Source organism: Branchiostoma lanceolatum, chromosome 2 (genome assembly GCF_035083965.1).
Source record: "Branchiostoma lanceolatum isolate klBraLanc5 chromosome 2, klBraLanc5.hap2, whole genome shotgun sequence".
Taxonomy (NCBI): domain Eukaryota; kingdom Metazoa; phylum Chordata; class Leptocardii; order Amphioxiformes; family Branchiostomatidae; genus Branchiostoma; species Branchiostoma lanceolatum.
This window is the reverse complement of record NC_089723.1, coordinates 19,257,820-19,279,007: the sequence shown is the minus strand read 5'-3', so window position 1 is coordinate 19,279,007 and position 21,188 is coordinate 19,257,820. Positions and strand designations below refer to the sequence as shown.

At 42.5% G+C, this 21,188-nt stretch overlaps 1 protein-coding gene across 2 annotated transcripts; it reads right to left on the bottom strand.

Moving 5' to 3' along the window:
• Positions 1-28: 28 nt before the first annotated feature.
• On the bottom strand, positions 29-19,719 carry LOC136427751 (uncharacterized). Of its 2 annotated transcripts, none has more exons than XM_066416891.1 (18): positions 19,345-19,719; positions 18,443-18,509; positions 14,994-15,157; positions 13,946-14,090; positions 13,299-13,394; positions 12,557-12,799; positions 11,847-11,946; positions 7,919-8,118; positions 7,294-7,424; positions 6,550-6,706; positions 5,890-6,119; positions 5,232-5,423; positions 4,481-4,925; positions 4,158-4,258; positions 3,208-3,397; positions 2,258-2,491; positions 1,659-1,784; positions 29-1,087 (listed from the first exon to the last, which is right to left on the bottom strand). In XM_066416891.1, exons 2-18 carry the CDS (start codon positions 18,498-18,500, stop codon positions 888-890), a joined length of 3,012 nt encoding a protein of 1,003 aa, XP_066272988.1. In that variant the 5' UTR covers positions 18,501-18,509; positions 19,345-19,719; the 3' UTR covers positions 29-887. The 2 variants fall into 2 exon arrangements, with proteins under 2 accessions (XP_066272988.1, XP_066272989.1); XM_066416892.1 differs by having other exon boundaries at positions 3,223-3,397.
• Positions 19,720-21,188: the final 1,469 nt, after the last annotated feature.

Below are 21,188 nucleotides of genomic sequence, written 5' to 3'. Positions count from 1 at the left end.
CTAGTAGGAAACAAGACGATCTTTTATAAAAAAGTTTATTCTCTGGCAAACTTGCAACAACAATTTTAAGCAGCACTATGCAAAGACACTATAGACAGCCTAGTTCTTTAGAAGAAATACATAATGCCCCACCTAGGCTGAAAAACTCAGTCACTTCACGTTAACATTATTCAAAACTATTAAGCTGTTACGTCATCCTATTGTATCAAGTGCTGTGGGAGGAATGATCTTGTAGCATCCCAGAGATCATACGGAATGACATAGAAAATAGTCGACTGCTCCTGTGTGTTTGTTCATCCACTGTAGATCTATTGCCAAAACATGGCGAGAATACCTAACATACATACATGCCAGCAGCTGTACATAACTCATCATGAGATTAATCATCCTATGTCAACTGCAAACAAAATCACTGAATCTAGAAGATAGCTATCTGCAAACAGTTTTAAACTCAAATTTTGCAGACAGTATCCTTCAACCGTAAACAAAATAAAGTTTAATTTTCTTAACTAAGTTCATAACGACATACCGAAAATCATTCTGCTTAGGTTAACAAACATCAACGTACGAATAGCTGCATTGTTTGAAGCTAAGAAAAATATTTAAAAAAATGAATTACTGGCATCTACAGTACACGGACCGGTCTATGTAAGATCAACTTCATTTAGTAAAAATGCAGCTTTTCTGATATTCTACTCAAATCTACTGACCTATTGAAATGGACTCTGCGCAACCCTCTAAAAAGCTGCGCTCCTCTAGTATCTGATGGTCATCAAATGACTTGTATGCGATCTACGCCTGGTATATGGTTGATTTCTTCACAGAAAGACTACCACTAACATTAAAGACGACACACACTGTTGGAATGAGCTGTGTTAGTGGGTAGCCTATTCCATCAGTGTGCTGACTTTGATATCGCACGACACCGTCCCTCCGTCGGGCGTGTTGCCCTTACAGGTGTAGGTCCCGTCCCGATCCGGAGTCATCCTGTCGATGAAAAGCTCGTGGGTGAAACCGTCTGATGTGGCGCGGGTGCTAGAGGATTGTTGGATTTTCTGGCCATTGTACATCCACTCAACGTCGTCAACTGAAAAACAATTGTTACATGTCATTCAAACCTGTTGACTCATTCTGTGTTCAACTTCAACTCCAATTTTTTTATATTTTTAAACATCAATATGTCGTTAGCAAGCGAAAAAATATGATCGCTTTGAGATTTCGGGGGCTAGACATCCTCTTGGGTTTTAAAAATGTATGAGGATCTATTTGTTCTTGTAACGTATGAGCATTATACAATGGTAGATAAAGGTTACGAATCTAGATCTTCGTTGGTAAAAAAAAAATCAACGTTTAACATCTATTATGAGCAGATGATACTCCTCATAATAAATGCAAAGGAATCACCAGAGTCGGTATACATAGCCTGGGTGCCATCCTATTTCTACCGGGGCTCCTACATTCGCTACCCATCATTAGCGAATGTAGGAGCCCCGGTAGAAATAGGATGGCACCCAGGCTAAGTATAAACGCGTAACAAGAACGATTTTGCAACCACTTTACATATACTAGTAGATAGACAGGTGGACATGCTTCCTGTACATGTGTGGAGACCGTGACATTATAACTTGTTGCAGAAGAAGCTGAAAATACATCCATACCTTCTCCTCGTACTTCCAAGATGACCGGGTGGTTGTTTGGCACCGTGGCGGAAGAGGCGGACATGAGCGCCCCCTGCTGACCCACATTGCCCACCACCTTCACCTCGTCCATATGCACACTGGGAACTGAAAAAAAAAACAACACACACGAAGATTGAAACATCCACACAAAATGCTCATAACTTGCATCTTTTTTAAATCTCACTTTTACTATCCAACTTAAGATATTAGGTTATGATAAGTGCCCTGGTTACAGTGGATAACAACTCAGTGCCATCAAAATGGCTATGGGATTACCTTTCCCCTTTTTTTGAGGGCCACTGATCACCTGGGTATACATACGAGATCATTGGGAGACAGGCAGAAAGGGATAGAAGTACATGTGCATTGTGCTCCATTGTGAAGTATGTATCAATAATTTGTAACTTATATGTAAGTGGTAAATAGCTTGTTTTAAGTACTGCTTGTATAATGGGCACGCAATCCGGCCCGTTGGCTGCCATGTACTTGTTTTTAGCAATAAACATCTTATTCATTCATCCACCCATCCTCTCATTCATCAATATGTACGATGTTTTCATCACAGTAAATGCACGCACTTGATAGACTCATCTGCTGCCACGATGGGCTGGCGTTGAGGTTCATGCCGGACCTCTGCAGGCTCTGAACAGACGTTCCCGCCATTCCGAGTCCTGATCCTGCTCCCGCCATCCCGAGTCCCGCTCCCGCCATTCCCAGTCCTGCCCCCGCTCCCGCCATTCCCAGTCCGGCTCCTGCCCTGTTCATTCCCTCCTCCTCCCTCAGCACCTGCTGGTTCAGATCCACTCCTTGCCCTGCAACACGGCAGTCAACATCATTTTCACTTCCGATATGTTATCAAAAGCAACCAGACGCGTTTTTCTGTACACAGGTAGCTTCAGGTGCCCAATACATTACCAGATAAATGAAAAGACTAAGATGTGTGGCGAACCCGCCAAATATATCGAACTGCCTGACTGACATCAGCAGAGTGCCATGTAGTTTGATTACGTTTTGCATGTATCCCGATTCACATCCGTGACGTGCAACTGATCATGACACAAATATACGAATCGAGCATCTAGAAATTCTGCAGCTTGCGTGCTCTGTTGCTAGCCTCTAATAGCATAAAGGACATAATGGATTATAAATGCGATAGTTTCTGCTCTTGGAACATGATACAAGAATAGAGAAACCTTTATTGAACATTTTTGCCCAACCGTGCTCAGTATAGGTTACAGCCAAAAACAAAACATACACATATAAACATAAACAACGTGTAAGATCGGCTTCTTCTCGCCACTGCTTGGTAATGGGGAAAATGTGCGATCGTATGAGTTTAGCTATAGTTATAAACTGTCTCAGATATTCAGACTATCACTACTATTTGAGTACAAGTGCGCACTGTATGCCGTACATGCCCACGCAGTCCAGACAAATGGCACTACCCCCAGCATTGCCATTACTGATCGGACTACCACTGCTATCTACAAAGTGCACACGTGAACGACTATGAAAACATCTCTCTCACTTTTGGTACCCTCACCCTGAAGGAGGTCGCCGAGATAGGCCGTCCGCCCGTCCGTCCTGAGGCCGTCGCAGAAGACGTCGAAGTCCCGATCACTGCGATCGCCAGCCTGCATCAGCTCCATGACCCTCCTGTTCCTCTCCTGGCCGGAGCTCCCACTCATGCAGTACTGCGCCATGTCGCTGGTGAACACCTGGAAATGTGTCGTGTTTTGTGATGTTTTAGACCCGATTTACACAGAAGTGTTCGGAGTCGATTCGGGGCTGTGTGTCAGGAGCTTTGGGCTACTTCAGTGGCCTATGGTTCTCCTTGCACAGTCCTGAGTCGACTCCAAGTGGACGCGTGTGTTATGCTAGGGTCACATTTTCAATCCGGGGCCCGGCCGGGCAGTCTTTAGGAACGGAAATTATGATATAAAAAGACAACCAAAACACAAAACGTACGCAAAATTATCTAAGAGCATAGCTTGTGCAAATTTTTTGACATACACTTTGATTTTTCGTTTCCGCAAACAGCCCGGCCGGGCCCCGGTTAGGAAATGTGACCCTAGCATAAATCGGGCCTTAGTGTGGCAGAAAAGACATGGTTTGACTTTGCTGTATCATGTGGTTGATAACATGTTCAATGATTCCATGCAACGGCACTGACACAATAAACGTGTAAGCAGCATTGGTCCTATAGCTATGATTTAAACTTTGTACATTTATAGCTGTGTTTTTTTTAAAGTTAACCTTTAAACTTGAATACACAACCTTTTTTTTAGGTGGAATGTATCTGCCTATTAGGCTATTGTAGCGGCAAAAAGCAATTTAGGAAATACTGTATGTCACAAGCAAAACGTATGTACTATATGTCGTTCGAACCCCACAAAATTACTTCAGCTATGTTGAGAAGGGAATCTAGGCAACGACATTTTTGCTAAAACAGCGAATCGGATGTATTTCCATCAGTACCTTGTTCTTCACCAGGTGTTGAATAGTTGTCTGCGAATTCATCTTCTCCACCAGGAGCGAACTGTGCTGGCGCAGACGTTGAACCTTCATCAACGACATTCCTGGAACAAGATACACTATCAAATAAGATGTCTGGACATTCGCTCACTGGTACATGTACACCTGAAGTCGTCTTTGACTTGCCTTGTACGTACTGCCGATCAACATATAGGGAACTTTGAGGAACAGGTTGCGGTGAAAGAACAGAACGAATTATATTCTCCACTAATAGTATCCATTCTCGGTATCGCTGCCGATTAACGAGTAAAACTGTCCACACTCACCCGCCTTTCCGGCGGACATCCCAGCGGCAGCGTTCATTGCTGCGGCTCCACCCTTCTTCAAGGCCGCTCCACCCAGGGTCGCTCCCCCCAGGGCCGCTCCCCCCAGGGCCGCTCCGCCAAGGGCCGCTCCGCCCGCCAAGGCCGCTCCACCCGCCGCCAGAGCACCGCCCTTCATTCCCAGGGATCCGGACGGTAGTCCACTCCCCAGCTCATTCTTCATCGCCAAGGATTGGTTCATGAATCCCATAGATCCACCCTTCATCCCAGGGCCCTTCATATCCACATCTGGGAGGCTCTCTTTGCTTGGCCACTTCTTGTCGATGTCACCGGCACCGACGCCACCTCCGCAACAAGGGGCGCACATGCTTTCGCAGGGAGCTCCGCACGACCCGCAATACGTCCCGCACAGGCCGCCACGACAGCAACAACAGCAACAACAACAGCACTGAAACAGCAAAACAACAACAATGTTATAACGTAGATAAACAAAGTTCGCGAGGGGGCACCGCTGAGTGACTTAGTGATACTGTATAGACACACTGTGGTATAGACAATAGATGTTACAGCTCTCTTTCTCTGTGAAGCCGTACTTGTAGAAGTCTCAATAAAGATCATACCATTTTGATCCAGTTTTCCCAAATGTCATGTACCAGAACCTCCTTGGAACATCACGTATTCATAGATTTGGATGTATCGGAAAGGCGTACATGTATATGCGTATATATTCTAATGGTATATATTGACACCCTACCAGCATGAAAAGCAAAGGTATCAGCAGAAGAGGCAGCAGCCAGGCGAGCAAGGGTACACCGGCGCCGCCTGTACGAACACCGCCCCCTCCGCCTCCACCACCGCCTCCGCCTCCGGGTGATATGGTGGGGTTCACACCGCCGATGATAGGAGCGCTGTACGGACCGAACGTTTCGTCTGTTGTGGCTCGGACCTTCGTAAAGACAAATCAAAGAGGCGAATCATGATTTAAGTTAACGTTGCAACAAAAACGTGACTGTCAAGAGGTATTTCGCATATCTCACTTGCTCTTGGAGGACAAACATACACTTGTATTCTCCATGTCAGTCATCATTCAAGTCACTCACTCAATTACCCTCTCGCTCACTCACTCACTCACTCACTCACTCACTCACTCACTCACTCACTCACTCACTCACTCACTCACTCAACTCACTCACTCTCTCACTCTCTCACTCACTCACTCGCTCGCCTGCTCACTCACTCATTCATTCATTCATTCATTCATTCATTCACTCTCATTCACTCAAGCGGTCAATCAATCAATCAATCAATCAATCTATCGATCAATTTTTGGATTAGAATTTTGATTTGTACATCGTATTGCAATGTTGCCAATACATCACAACATTTCAGATAGAACGCGTGACGTTAAGCACCTGATACGTGTAGTCCTCTGCATTTCCCAGATCAGAGATCGTCGTGGGTAAACCGTCTGCGCCCGGCACGTTGACCACCTTCCTGTTCGGTCCGTTGGGTCCCTCGGCTGTGGGAAAGTACGCGACCTGGTACCCGTTCACCGCCCCGAAACTGTCCGGCTTCGAGCCGTCTATCGTCACCCAGTCGTCTCCCTTCTGAGTCACCCTGGCGTCACCCATCTTCTTTGGTGCTGAAAACAGGGCAAAGGAAGTAGCAGTATGTCAGCAAATTGCGGGATGCGTTATACAAAAACGCCCCTGCAGTTCCAGAGCAAGCTGCTAGGGGGCTCAAACCAACGCCACTTCTTCCTTACATGAAAAGCTATCTGCCACCAAAAAAGACCAGAGCACATCCAGGACAAAAGATACAAAGACCGGAAGTACTGCTGCAGTACCAAAAGGCACGCACACACATGGGGGCCAAAAATCGACATTGGCCTTCGTCTTCCAAACATATATCCACATACCGAATATAATAACAATCCATCCAACGGTTTTAAAGTTATGCTGACCACAATTATCCGGAAACACACACGCACTGACAGACCCGAAACAATACCTCCATTTTTCAGGCAGGAAACATTTGTTTTGGAAATATCATGTCAACTTTGCTAATTTTACCTCCGACTCTGGCCTCGGAAAAGCTCGTTGTACCGCCGTACATGTTGGACGCGATGCACTGGAACGAACCGCTGTCCTGTGGTTGTGTGTCTGGAATTCTAAGCGACGATCCTGTCGGCGTATTGGTGATTTGGTACCTACCCCCGTCCTGTACTGGCTGGTGGTAGGAAGACAAAGCAGTTAAACCCTCTCTCTCACTCACTCACTCACTCACTCACTCACTCACTCACTCACTCACTCACTCACTCACTCACTCACTCACTCACTCACTCACTCACTCACTCAGTCATTCACTCACTCACTCACTCACTCACTCACTCACTCACTCACTCACTCACTCACTCACTCTCAGCTCTACCCATCTATCTAAAAGCGGAAATCTTCAGCCTTTTTTCTTGCTTGATCGCTTCAGTGTGGAGCGTTGTAGCCTATTTCAGTCATTAACTTAGTCAAACATTTACTGGTTATTGCTCACCTTAGCACGTCATAAAAAAAGACGGTTAATTTACTTCATCACAATCACTGGGTCACATTGTGGGTCACAACCGGGGCCCAGGAAGTTTTTAACACGGAGTTAAAATCAAAACGGGACCCGGTAACGAACAGGCGCCGTGGGCTAATCGTGAGAACACCGAGAGGTATCCTTCCGGTGTTCGGCAGTCCGCCGGGACAAATTTGTGTCTTCGGGGCCCGCCGGGGCTACACCCTCTATTGGCGCCGGTACAAACGGGACTGTAGCATTACCTGTCCATTGTGAAACCACTGTGCAGTTACAGGCGTCCTGCTTGCCTCCCATCCCATGTTCAGGTTCACGGCTTCTCCGATTCCGTCGTCATGGTTTTGGTTGGCAAGGCTTTGTGTTAGTTTCGGTTTATCTTTGGAGGAAACAAGAAGGAAAAAGTACTGATGGTGATGGTCATAGATGACACTGACGATCATGTGGCTTTTAATCAGGAACAACGCCATATTTTATGGCTACTAGATAGGACTAAGAAATGTGCGTACATTATCAAGCGGAACTATGCGGCTCCAGATGTCTTACTGAGGGATGACTGCGGTAGCCTGGAATCCAAATCTATTTTAGCTCCCGAGTCTCTCTCCGCAAATTGCGCCGTGGGCTAATCGTGAGGCAAATTGCGGAGAGAGACTCGGGTGCTATAATAGGTTTGGATTCCAAGCTATGACTGCGGCGCGATAGACGTCGATTAGCTGAGAAATGGGTTCACTATATTTCATACATTATTGAGCGGAACAGTTACAGTAACTGTTATTCCTTACAAATATGATGTCAAGTGTATCAACGAGCCAAGCTCTACACATCTTATCATTCGATAAATAATCTATAAAGTGTGTGGAGGGTGAAACTCACTTTCCACTTCGAGCTGAGTAATGGCGGTGTCCGATCCCTGCGCGTTGGTGGCCGTCACCTCGTAGAATCCCTCGTCTGCTATGGCCGCATTACCGATGGCGACGTTCCTGTTGTACGCTTCCATTTTGCCTTTTGCTGGCATGGGAAGCTCCGTGCCACCAGGGCTTTTTAACCGACGCCAAGTGTATGTGGGCGTCGGGCTAAAACGAGATCAGACAAAAAAAACAACCGATAATTCTACATGTTGTATCTGCCAAAGTGCCTTGAAACACAGTGCAAGAAACGTTATACTTGGTAGGTAATTGATATTCAAAGAACGCCAGCTTTAAGTGACTGTGGAACAGTCCTTACGGAAACGCTTGCGTCAAACAAACGGTTATTTGGTGAGTCTAATACAAAAAAAGGTTACTACTGAGCATGCCGACATACTAGTAATTTGCATACAACATTTCTAATGCAGGGACTTATCATTCTGTAATCGAGCTATATATTAGTATACCAGAAATATCTTTGAAAGACAAAAGTGTTGACCCAGTCATGGCGCTTGACTAATCTAGACCAGTCTTAGCGTTAGGTAGTATGGTGTGTTGCTACGTACTTCCCATAGGAATTATCGTTAGTTATCTTCGCCGAGGAACTCGGAGTAGATTATGTTTTCGGTTGAGCCGGCTGTTGTGTGGGTCTTTATGTATGTCAAGAGCATAACTCGGGAAACCTTTGATGGATCTTCATGATATTTGGTAGGTGTGTAGTGGTTGTGCAAAGGAAGGTCAAGTTTAAAAATCGTTTACCTGGCGTTTTCCAACAATACTGCTGCGGACTTTTAATTTTTCTGTGTTTGTATGTAGGCAAAAAAAAGTGACGGAAACGTTGATGGATCTCAATGATTTTTGGTAGTTTGGAAGAGATTGTGGGAACGGAAATCAAGTTTAAAAATTATTTATTTGGCGCTTTCCTACAGAACTGCAGCAGGCTTTGTGTGTGTGAGAGTTTGTATGTCGCCATCATAACTCGAGGAGCTATTGGCGGTTGTGCATGATATTTCGTGGATAGGTAGTGATGTCAAAGAGGAAGGTCAACTTCGATAATGGGCCTCCTATCGGGTATTTGAGGTACTGCAGCGGAGCTTCAACGTTTGAGGCCAAATTTTCTGGAGGCGTCGGGGTTCATGATTTTTTGGTAGTATATAGCTTCTGGGACGGCAAGTGAGTGGTGGGAATTAAGGCCCCCTAGCTGCTCGTTTGGAACTGCAGTTGGCGTTTTTGTTGATCCATTTGGAGACGAATAACTCCAGGAGGGATTGACGGATTATCATGATTTATGGCATGTGAATAGTTTCGGTGATGCTTTACATAACTGAATACTTGTCATGCAAATAAGACGATAATTTGTATAATAAATGAGGAAAGTTTATAAATTCGCCGAAAGCTTGTAGTCAAATTTCATGCAAGTGCTTTGGTAACGATTTTGAAGTGGTGTACAGCTCTTGGGGCAGGGAGTAAGTGATGTAAGTTTAGACCCCCTAGTGGCTTGCTTAGAACTGCAGTGGGCTTTTTTTATGTTACCTATTATGATATTATGATATTATGATATTATGGTATTATGATATTATGATGTTATGATGTTATGATATTATGATATTATGATATAATGATATTATGATATTATGATATTATGATATTATGATATTATGATATTATGATATTATGATATTATGATATTATGATATTATGATATTATGATATTATGATATTATGATATTATGATATTATGATATTATGATATTATAATATTATGATATTATGATATTATGATATTATGATATTATGGTATTATGATATGATGATATTATAATATTATGATATTATGGTATTATGATATGATGATATTATGATATTATGATATTATGATATTATGATATTATGATATTATGATATTATGATATTATGATATTATGATATTATGATATTATGATATTATGATATTATGATATTATGATATTATGATATTATGATATTATGATATTATGATATTATGATATTATGATATTATGATATTATGATATTATGAACTGCACCACTGCTAGGTGCGGAAAAGTCACATGTACTATGTCTTTCAAAATGTGTATGATGTGGAATAAAGATTTATTCTATTCATATATATTGACTGTACCATTTCATCATCACTGTCAACTTACAACACTGCAATATCGAACCTTTGTGGCCCATATGATATCAACATACTCATATTTTTTCATGACCAGTTATAACATATACATTTGTATCAGCACACTCTACACATATACTAGTCCTGTACCACCAAATGATTTTTAACCCCATCTAGACTGGACTCATTCGCCCCATCATAACTTCCAAATGGTATGGTGCATGATCAAATTTGCAGGGGGTGATATAAGCATGTAAATATCAATCACTCTCCATAATAAACCTTGATTTTTTTGACGAAGATAATGTGTTCGTGGAACTCTAGTTGATTCTAGTATGATGTAATGCTACTCACGTCCCATAGGCGTTGGCGTTAGGTGACTATAGGTAGTATGGTGTATCTGTGCTTACTTCCCATGTGCGTTAGCGTTAGGTGCCTGTAGTATGGTGTACCTGTACTTACTTCCCATAGGCGCTAGTGTTAGGTGACTGCAGTATGGTGTACCTGTACTTTCTTCCCATAGGCGTTAGCGTTAGGTGACTGTAGTATGGTGTACCTGTACTTTCTTCCCATAGGCGTTAGCGTTAGGTGACTGTAGTATGGTGTACCTGTACTTTCTTCCCATAGGCGTTAGCGTTAGGTGACTGTAGTGTGGTGTACCTGTACTTTCTTCCCATAGGCGTTAGCGTTAGGTGACTGTAGTATGGTGTACCTGTACTTTCTTCCCATAGGCGTTAGCATTAGGTGACTGTAGTGTGGTGTACCTGTACTTTCTTCCCATAGGCGTTAGCGTTAGGTGACTGCAGTATGGTGTACCTGTACTTACTTCCCATAGGCGTTAGCGTTAGATGACTGTAGTATGGTGTACCTGTACTTTCTTCCCATAGGCGTTAGCGTTAGGTGACTGCAGTATGGTGTACCTGTACTTTCTTCCCATAGGCGTTAGCGTTAGGTGACTGTAGTATGGTGTACCTGTACTTACTTCCCATAGGCGTTAGCGTTAGGTGACTGTAGTATGGTGTACCTGTACTTTCTTCCCATAGGCGTTAGCGTTAGGTGACTGTAGTATGGTGTACCTGTACTTACTTCCCATAGGCGTTAGCGTTAGGTGACTGTAGTATGGTGTACCTGTACTTTCTTCCCATAGGCGTTAGCATTTGGTGACTGTAGTATGGTGTATCTGTCCTTACCTTCCATATTCGTTAGCGTTAGGTGACTGCAGTATGGTGTATCGTTACTTACTTCCCATAGGCGTTAGCGTTAGGTGACTGTAGTATGGTGTATCGTTACTTACTTCCCATAGGCGTTAGCGTTAGGTGACTGTAGTATGGTGTATCTGTGCTTACTTCCCATAGGCGTTAGCGTTAGGTGACTGTAGTATGGTGTACCTGTACTTACTTCCCATAGGCGTTAGCGTTAGGTGACTGTAGTATGGTGTACCTGTACTTTCTTCCCATAGGCGTTAGCATTTGGTGACTGTAGTATGGTGTATCTGTCCTTACCTTCCATAGGCGTTAGCGTTAGGTGACTGCAGTATGGTGTATCGTTACTTACTTCCCATAGGCGTTAGCGTTAGGTGACTGTAGTATGGTGTATCGTTACTTACTTCCCATAGGCGTTAGCGTTAGGTGACTGTAGTATGGTGTACCTGTACTTACTTCCCATAGGCGTTAGCGTTAGGTGACTGCAGTATGGTGTATCTGTGCTTACTTCCCATAGGCGTTAGCGTTAGGTGACTGCAGTATGGTGTATCGTTACTTACTTCCCATAGGCGAAGAACTCGATCAAGGCATCACTTCCTTCCTCTGCGTAGATGACATCCTCTTTCAGGGCTATCTGTGGAGCGCTCTGAGGTACAGGACCTACAGAAACGTATTGCATGTGTTAAAGCTTAAGTCACCCGGGCGTCTTGATATGATACATAGGGGTGGTGCCCATCTCCATTAATATTTCGTTAGCCCTTGGGCCACATATTTGCGCAATAGGAAGGCTAGTCCGCGGGTAGTGTTGTGTGTTTAACTGTCAATGTGTGTATGTGTACTCATCCTGACTGACCATGTTGTTCAGGGTTCCTCGCGTATTTTAAAATGTCATTTCAATTAAGCAGGTAAAGTTCACTTCAGGAATGGCAGACTCTCCAAAATACTAATACAGAAAATTCTAGTCAAGGTCCCATCATTACTTGGGTCATTAAGGTACAACGTGTTTGACATCAAATAGTGATTTCTACTGCTTACAAAAAAAAGTCCAACCCAAAAAGCTTAAATTGTATTCTGTAGCAGTTCTTAGAAAAATCACTTGTTCCACTTGTCACCATTAATTGCATTGTTAACTTGCATTGTCTGTATACTTTGTCTATACATTGTTTCATGTTGCAATTAGCCTTCGGGCAAGAATTTGCAAAGAAAATTCAACAACATAGAATCGCGGAGAATTTGTATGGTATTGACCTTGAATCGTTCACAAACTTACTGCGTGCCGCTACATCCAGCTTAGTAGACCCGCTCACGTCACTAAAGGGGGCTTCCTGCCTCGTCTTCAACCTCACCGTACACTGGTATCCTCCGGTGTCTCTGTCACTGATGACGTTAGCGAAGTAGAGGTCTCCCGTTTTCTTGGACACGTAGGCTCGTTCGTTGATGTTCGTGTCGTCATCACTGTTAGGGTCCGGGATGAACTCGTTGGATTCGTGATCAATCCACTCATAGGCGAGTCCTAAAAAGAAATGAATTTGAAACAAACCGCTAACAGATGATGTCACAAACAACAACATGTCATGTCATGTATACTGCATGAAGGCGACGTTTGTTATATGCATGTTAATGATGCCCCCTAACACATGACCCCATGCATCGCATGTGTGTTGAAAAAAACTTTTCTTTCATGCTGGAAAGAATGAATGGTCTGTTTATCAGTTGAGTCTTATCGTCGGTAGGAGTTGCTATGATTGTCGTGCAAGTGTTCGGGACGGAAGGTGTGGGGAAGGGGCGGCACAGTCAAAAAAGTTCGCCAGTAGATGAGTTTGCAAGGGTCTACGTGAACATCACGAACTTGAATATCTCGCGAATATAAATGAACTTACAGTATTCAAAGGAAGCCATCAATACCAAGATACACCACTCTTGATTATTCATCATTGATTGCATTGAAAATGGCGGACATCAATATGGAGCTACATTTATTCGTCCTTATTTTGCGGAAGGGAAACTCTCACCTGGGAGCGCGTCTGGAGGGTCACACACCAGTTTAGCCCCGTTCCCAGCTGACGAGGACACGTCAGGTCTTGCAGCGTCCGAAAACCGGTTTGCGACTGGGGAACGGCACATATCAACATGTCACACTCATGAAACCAGATTTCACAAGATATGCTAGTCTCCCAATCAATCAATCAATCAATCAATCAATCAATCAATCAATCAGCCAACCGACCGACCGACCGACCAACCAACCAACCAGCCAACCAACCAACCAACCAACCAACCAACCAACCAACCAACCAACCAACCAACCAACCAACCAACCCAAAAAACAAACAAACAAACAAAAAAGCAACAAACAAACAAACAAACGAAACAAACAACAAACCGACATGCTTCACACGCAGTCATCTCTAGCTGACAACACTCGAGTCTGTATGGAAACTTTGATGCCACACTGGTTTCACTGGAACGAGCTTCTTAAGTAAATTGGGGTCAAACTTAGCATATGATGCAACCGTTCGCACAGATTATAAGTTTAAACACATGAAACTCACTTGACTACAAGTTTTGTCACATCTTCCGCTTATCGGTTGATGATGACGATGATGGTAATGATATTGATGACAGTGGTCTTGTGTTAGAGAGAAATTTAGAAACTTACAAGCAAATCGCAGCTTGCCGAGAACACTTCTGACCCGACCATACTCGTTGAAAGCCTCGCACTGGTAGGCCCCGGCGTCTGTGTCTTTATTCGGCTGGAGAATCGTCAGAACACTGCCGTCCGCACTGAACCGGTACCGGGAATTCTGTAAAGGTATATCTTATCAATTAGTGATCATCTTAAGTAGAAAATGAAGTCAGGGGTGGGGTAATAACGCTATGACATATGGTGATGAAAGTGACGTATCATTACATCATACATATACAGTGATATAACATTACACCACTAGATTCTAGAGTCAATATTGCTGCATTAACCATCATTCCAAGTCCTCATCATTACTACTAAAGTAGCAGCTATGTAAATTCCTCATCATGGTTAGATTCAGCACTTTTCAAAGTCCTCATCATTGCTAGATTCATCACTATTCAAAGTCCTCATCATTGCTAGATTCATCACTATTCAAAGTCCTCATCATTGCTAGATTCATCACTATTCAAAGTCCTCATCATTGCTAGATTCATCACTATTCAAAATCCTCATCATTGCTAGATTCATCACTATTCAAAGTCATCATCATTGCTAGATTCATCACTATTCAAAATCCTCATCATTGCTAGATTCATCACTATTCAAAGTCATCATCATTGCTAGATTCATCACTATTCAAAGTCATCATCATTGCTAGATTCGTCACTTTTCAAATACAACAAGCGTTGTAAGCAAGCAAGCAGATCCTATGAAAGATGCTATACGAAGGACATTGAAGCAATCGTAATGCAGTTTAGTACGGCTTGCTGCATGAGGGCACCTCGACTTAATTCCGGGAAAACATATTTCAAAAGTCAAGGCTTACTCTAAAGATGTGTGAGAAAAACAGATGCATACTCTGTTAGCTTTCCGAACTAGATTTTTTGAAAATATTAGTATCTGGAAGATGAATGTAGATTTAACGTTATTGAATCCCGGCAATTGAGATTCTGTTTTCCTTGTAACATTCAGATAGTACAAATGAATTTTTTTTGTAAAAAAACATCATTTTGGGCACCTGGTTTATTTGGGACCCATCCTTCATCCAGACGTACTGTGGTGTCGGGTCCCCTAGCGCCGCACACTGGAACGTCAGATTGTTGGAACCTAGTTGTGAATCAAAGATGAGACTGGCGGGATGTTTCACCAGGCGAGGAGCGGCCAGTTGGTCCTCGGGTAGCGCTTTATGTGCAGAGGAAAATACGAAAGTTACCAGATGAGAACTATTACAACAGCTGTGGTTCCAGAGTTGATTAATCCACGTTGTTATATTCTCAGTTTCACTGGATAAACGCATACTGAAAAAGAACTGCTTTCCTACTACAACACCTCAAATTCATTCTGTGTATGACCTACGCACGTGACCTCCATTAACGTCCCGCCGGCTTACATAAATCCGTCACTTTGAAAAACAGTAGGTTTGAGAGAAAACCAGGCTATTATTAGTTAGCTTGTAAAAAATCAAATTACCTTGATACAAAGCTTGATATCTTTAATAGGTATCATTGGCGCCATGGCAACTCCAATATCGCAAAATAACGTTTACAAACACTTGTAGAGCCGTTGAACCTACTGGTTTCGAATCATGTCAAGTTGACCTACAAAAGACGATTCTGAGTTCAAAACATGTTTTGATGGTACACCCTTAACACCTGATTCAGTGACAAATGATGTACTAGCCGTTGCCATAGCGTTCAGACCGTTGCCGGACCGGTTTGGGTGTGTGTGTGACTAAGTTTTAGCGTCTCTTGACTGATGCGATTCCGTTCGTCCGATTTGAGCTTACAGCTGTGGAAAGGTCAAAAGGCATGTTTCCTTCCGTAGGCTCGATTATTGTCGGGTCATCTGAGTCATCAACACTTATAACCGTTTTAACCGTCCCGACGATTCAAAGTCAATGACAATGGGTTGAGTGTTAAACCTAAACATCAATTTACGGGCACACATTGGAAAAAATGATTCATGTTTTCAAATAAAGGTCACGTAACGCGTTACAAAATAGTGTCTGACTGATCACGCTTTAGTAATCAGGATATTATTTTCAGAAAGGTATGCTGAGAAACCTTCCGTTCAAAAATTACAAACTGCAAAATAAATTCTAGTTAAGAGCAGAGACATTTTCGCTTATTTGTTTGCTGTTGATTGCGATATTTCGTGATATCTAGTCTAGTCCCCAAAATCACTGTTACCAAGGAGGTTAAAATAGGTATTTTAACCTCCTCGCTGTTACATAGACATTATGTAAAAACAACAATTAGACATCGCTGTAAAAGTCACGGGAACGAACTAACGAGACTTTGAATTACATTTGATTGAATGAATCAATGAATGAATGGTTTTATTTGATCATTTTGGCCGACAAGAGCAATTTATACATACGAAGATAAACGCACTACATGAACGGGAGAAGAAAAATGGAAGCAGTTGCTGATGTAGTTACTCCAAGATTGATGACTTGATTAGTAGATATAAAAGACTGCCCGGGACAGGTGGTTTGAGACCTGGCCGGGGGCTAACAGTGTCCTCGACCTTACATTGGTTTAGGCCATGATTTGATTATATGGATGACCCCATCCTTTTGGGACCCCAAAACTGATGCGAGCGTGCGAATAGATAAAAAAGTTCAAGTGGCAAAAAAAAGAGTTGTCTTCATTATGAAATCTAAGTGGATAGCAAGGTTGAACAAATGAATAAACACACAGAGTATGGTCTTCCGAAAAATAGATTCTTCCTTTTTTTCTTTCACATCTTCTTTGACTTAGAATTGACTTTAACATACTTCGACATTTCTATCAGTTTCCCGAATTTTGTTTGCAATTTACAGAAAATATTTGATATTTTGCAGCTGCTTTGTACTACTTATATCACGGTATGATCGAAAACCTTTTTTTTAAACAGACGAAAATTGATCCGCGCGCGGATGTCATCCGTATAATCAAATCAACATTGCCTGGTGTTCTTGCACTTCTGGGGTTTCCAGTGACCCTGGTCGAAGGCATCACTTTACACTGTTATTAACTCATCTGTGATGAGATCTTATCTAGAGATTAATATTTCGCGGGCCACAGACCACAAGACACCTGTTTTGTACCTGTAGAGTGACTTAATAACTAGGTCGAGTCTGCAAAAAATGTCCCCAATGTCGCTTAGCAAGGCGACAGTACACTGTTGTCTGGCACATGCATGTGGAATAAGCTAAAGGTTTATTGACTTGACCAAATCACCTTACGAGACATATTCTGTATACATGTATGTTATGTTCCTGTCTGTCGTGTAGTTTTGTCCAGTTATTTGTTGATAAGGACCACACGAAGAGAAGCCGCAATGTACTTGTATATTATTAAGCCAATTCTGACTCAATACAACAGGATATCTCAGTCTCCACTTTATATAAGACTCGGGTGTAAAGACACAATAGGATGAGACGTTGGTGACTTGAGATCATGAGATTTAGAGGCTTTCTGCTAAAGCACAAGGACGCCCTCTTTAGAAAACAGACAAACGTCTTCTTCCGTCATCTAATCCCGATGACAATGGCGATGCAACTTCCATTAGATTAATCAAGGTCGGAAGTTAAGCAGACATTCATGATCATGGCTTTGTTGTGCATGGTCCTCACAAAATGTTCCACCTTTCGTTCTGTCTTTCCTCCTGCTGCAGTGCTAGCGGGAAGGATATCAATTTTGGTCGTTTCGGAAAAGGTATACATTTTTAAAGCAAAGTTACTGAGGTAACCGCGCGAAGAAAAGGTATAAAACAGGCAGTCTGGTATACCCGAACTTCGGAAGGATCTATGTCAGTATACAGTGGGGAGGGGAAAACGGCATTTTTCACAAATGATCGCACGAAGAATGCAGTATACAGTCTGGTGCACTAGATCCGGGGGATTTTAGTTAATACCAGCATACACGAGGATACCCCAGACAAACAAAGATCACAAAGGATCCAATTATAGTAGATCCATGTACCCAGACACGAGAAAACACCCAGGCCACGGCCCTTATGTTGGAGAAAAAGGTTAATGACCGGTAAATTATTTGTCTGCTTGACGGTTGGTCGTTAACTGTACAATTACTTAGTTTGAGACTTCTATCAGTTGGATTTGAAAATTCGTTTAATATTCACAAAGTAATGCACACTCAAGGGTGAAACAGACCGAGAGGTAGATAGATAGATAGATTGATAGATAAACCGTTATTGTAATCCCAACGTACAATAGATATATGCAAATGTCAAGGTAGAATACAATACCGTTTGGTAAAAACAAAGCAGATAAATGAAACAAAAGCTAGAAATTTCAGCTTCGTCGGAACATTCGTACAACTCAGAAATGTCAATATTTTTCACATGACCATGTAGGTCTTGAAAAGAAATTGTTGTAATCGTCGAAAAAGCAATGTTAGTAAAACCACATTGTCCACATGACGTTGATGTAAGGCAAGGGAAATAACAAACAAATCTACTTACTGGTTCCATCCACCACTACTAGGCAGACCGCCAATGGGATGAGACACAGCCAACTCATCGGGACAATCTAGTGTAGAAAAAACAAAGTATAAAAGACGATTCCTACATTAAAAAAAGTAACGAGGTGACTTCAGGTAACGTCCTGTCTCAGTATTGTCACTCCCAGTTTCATGTCATCATAAATATTATCAACCTCCAGTTCCTAGTTGTATTAATATATGTACATGTACCTCTTTGATTCCATTTAAATGATACTGGTGCTGCTTATTATCCTATAGAAGCATGGTAACCTGTCAAAAGGAAGATAGCAAAGGGCCAATATTGGAATACCCCGTGTTGTAAAAGCTAATTACTTCTTGAACATGCCGTCACGTACCCGACCCCCCTCCCATCTGAAAACGTTCACATCACAAGCCTGTTGTCAACGACTTGAAATTGATCTACAAGTCTCAAGAGACCCGTGTCAAAGCAGACCACCAAAGAACAGTCCGACTTATTTATGTATCGAAACGTTCACAAAAGAAGCCATTCTACATCCATTTGTTTACGTTCGATATTTGATAGTGATCTACCTTGACCTTGTATTTCTTTGCAGACACAATGCCACCTTGGTCACGATCACAGGCTTGACCATAATACAGCCATACTTTGATGTCCTGTTTGCTACTGTCATCATGCACTTTCTTTGACTCTCATGATCAGACAAAGACAGGACTACGGTATTCTCCAGGTGGAAGGTTTGACCTGTTCGTCTTATCTTGTTTTACGGTGCACCGAACATGGCTGTAGTGTATGCCACTCTACGACAAGTCTATTTGTCCGACATCGTAGCTTCACCGTTCCCAGAACAAGGAACAATATAAAGCTAGAGATCATGATGATCCTTAAGGACTGTGTCTTACCTCATGCGGGTGTCTCCGACAAGAAGGCTCCAAGTTTCCACCGGTCGGCTCGTTGGTACAGACGCGACTAGTTTCACAGGCTGTAAACCGTCGCAGTGTCTTCACTCTACCAGGTGTGCAATCGCTAGTGGTGACCTTAACTTTAAAAGCGTCCACCACACCCACCGATGACTGGTCTGCACCAACGCATAAAGTCTGAAGAATTTTACGAAATGTTGTTATACCCTACTTGTTCACTGATGCCCACCGCTTTGTTATGAAGGGAGAACAAGCAACGTTGTATATGTTTTCGAATATCCGTTGCATGTAATTACCTAAAGGCCAAAATCTATCGGTGACGATCGCCCATTGGGCCATGTTCTTCATGTTCCCTAGCCTGAGGGTAGCAGACATCTATTGTTCGTCGTCCAAATTTGTCTTCTTCAACCAAGTAGAAAATCATGAATCAACCTTTTTGTAAGCTGACCACTGATGATAGACGTACGGATAAAACTCCGCATTCGATAAGCTTGCTTGGTTTGCGGATCACAAAAATGCACGTATATGTGCGTTTTAGTTAACCACTCTACAGCAAATAATTGATGTTCTGTGTTCTGAAAATATCGTTCTTATAATTTCCATATTCTGCATGGAACTTTTAAGATAATATACAAATATCTTGGTACAGATCTCCTGATATTACGAGTTGAATTGGATGGAGATTATACAAAAGTTTCAGCGAGAGACACGACAGTGTTCATAAACTGATCATAATACAATAATAGCTGATGACCTCACGTTCGGTCTTGGGTCAAGCGCTTCGCACGTCATACAGTATGATCATGAATATTGATGAACGTCGGTTTGCAGAAGTGGGCGGGAGGTAGGGCTGGGTTTGAATTCTAGATTCTCGTTAACGAATCAATGGGAAACGGAAGCAGAGTGAAGATCGTAATTAAAATTTCCCAAACAAAGGGTCGTGTTAATCCGTATTGGGCTTAAACCAGCCGGACGAAATTATTATTTTTTTTCCAGCACGTAGAATATATTCTATGTCCTTGTTTTTTCCCCCTAAAAATCAGTCCATAAACTGCTACATATTAATATGCGGGCAACATCAGGTAGATAATTTACTATTGCAGTAAGTGTCATCACGCAATTACTCATACTCATCCACCTACACGCTATGTCCTTAAAGCGTGGCTTAAATTATTCATTCTCTCATGTCCCACAAGAAGCGAGGGAGACCGGGTTCTAGACTGCCCACCTATCCTGGAATGGTGTCTACCAGACCCAGTGGGCTTTAAATATTCATTTAAGAAACGCCCTGTTTATCTGTTGAAGCTCCTTGGTTGAAGTAAATGGGTAGGTGCATTTAAATGCATTTTGAACACTCAAGGATGGGCAATGGGTGGTCTTTACTTAAACATTGAAATTAGAACTTATCTTTCTTTCCTTTTCTCGAAGGGCACACCCTTAAGATTTTGTTAAGCCCCCTTCAAAGTGTGAATCTTTACTGGTCAGCAGACAACCCCGCCCCCATGTTTGTGTGAGCGGCTGTCGCTATGAGCAAGGACTTCCTATATAATGTCCTTGCTATGAGTCATGTCTATCTGGTTGACTTCTTAATGAGAGGGTAGTTTCCACCGAAGCATTTAACGATTCCCTAAGTACATTCAATGTGTGTGTGTGATGACAGGGATTTAAGCGTTGAAGCCCTGCCGCATAAGATGGGGTTCTCTTAATGTCCAATGGCTAGGAATGTCAAGTTTATACGTTCATATTGGTAGTCACAATATTAAGCGCAAGAATGAATACACGTTTGTAAAAAATGGTTTTGGCCTTGACGCTCCTCAGTTTGAGAA

Bases quoted from the DNA above. Each gene is read 5' to 3' on its own strand.
- LOC136427751 (XM_066416891.1), bottom strand. From the start codon at position 18,500: ATGAGTTGGCTGTGTCTCATCCCATTGGCGGTCTGCCTAGTAGTGGTG. The intron at 6,120-6,549 runs GTAAAATTAGCA...CCCTGTTTTCAG, and splicing joins TTCCGAGGCCAGAGTCGGAG to CACCAAAGAAGATGGGTGAC. The intron at 4,259-4,480 runs GTGAGTGTGGAC...ATCTTGTTCCAG, and splicing joins GATGTCCGCCGGAAAGGCGG to GAATGTCGTTGATGAAGGTT.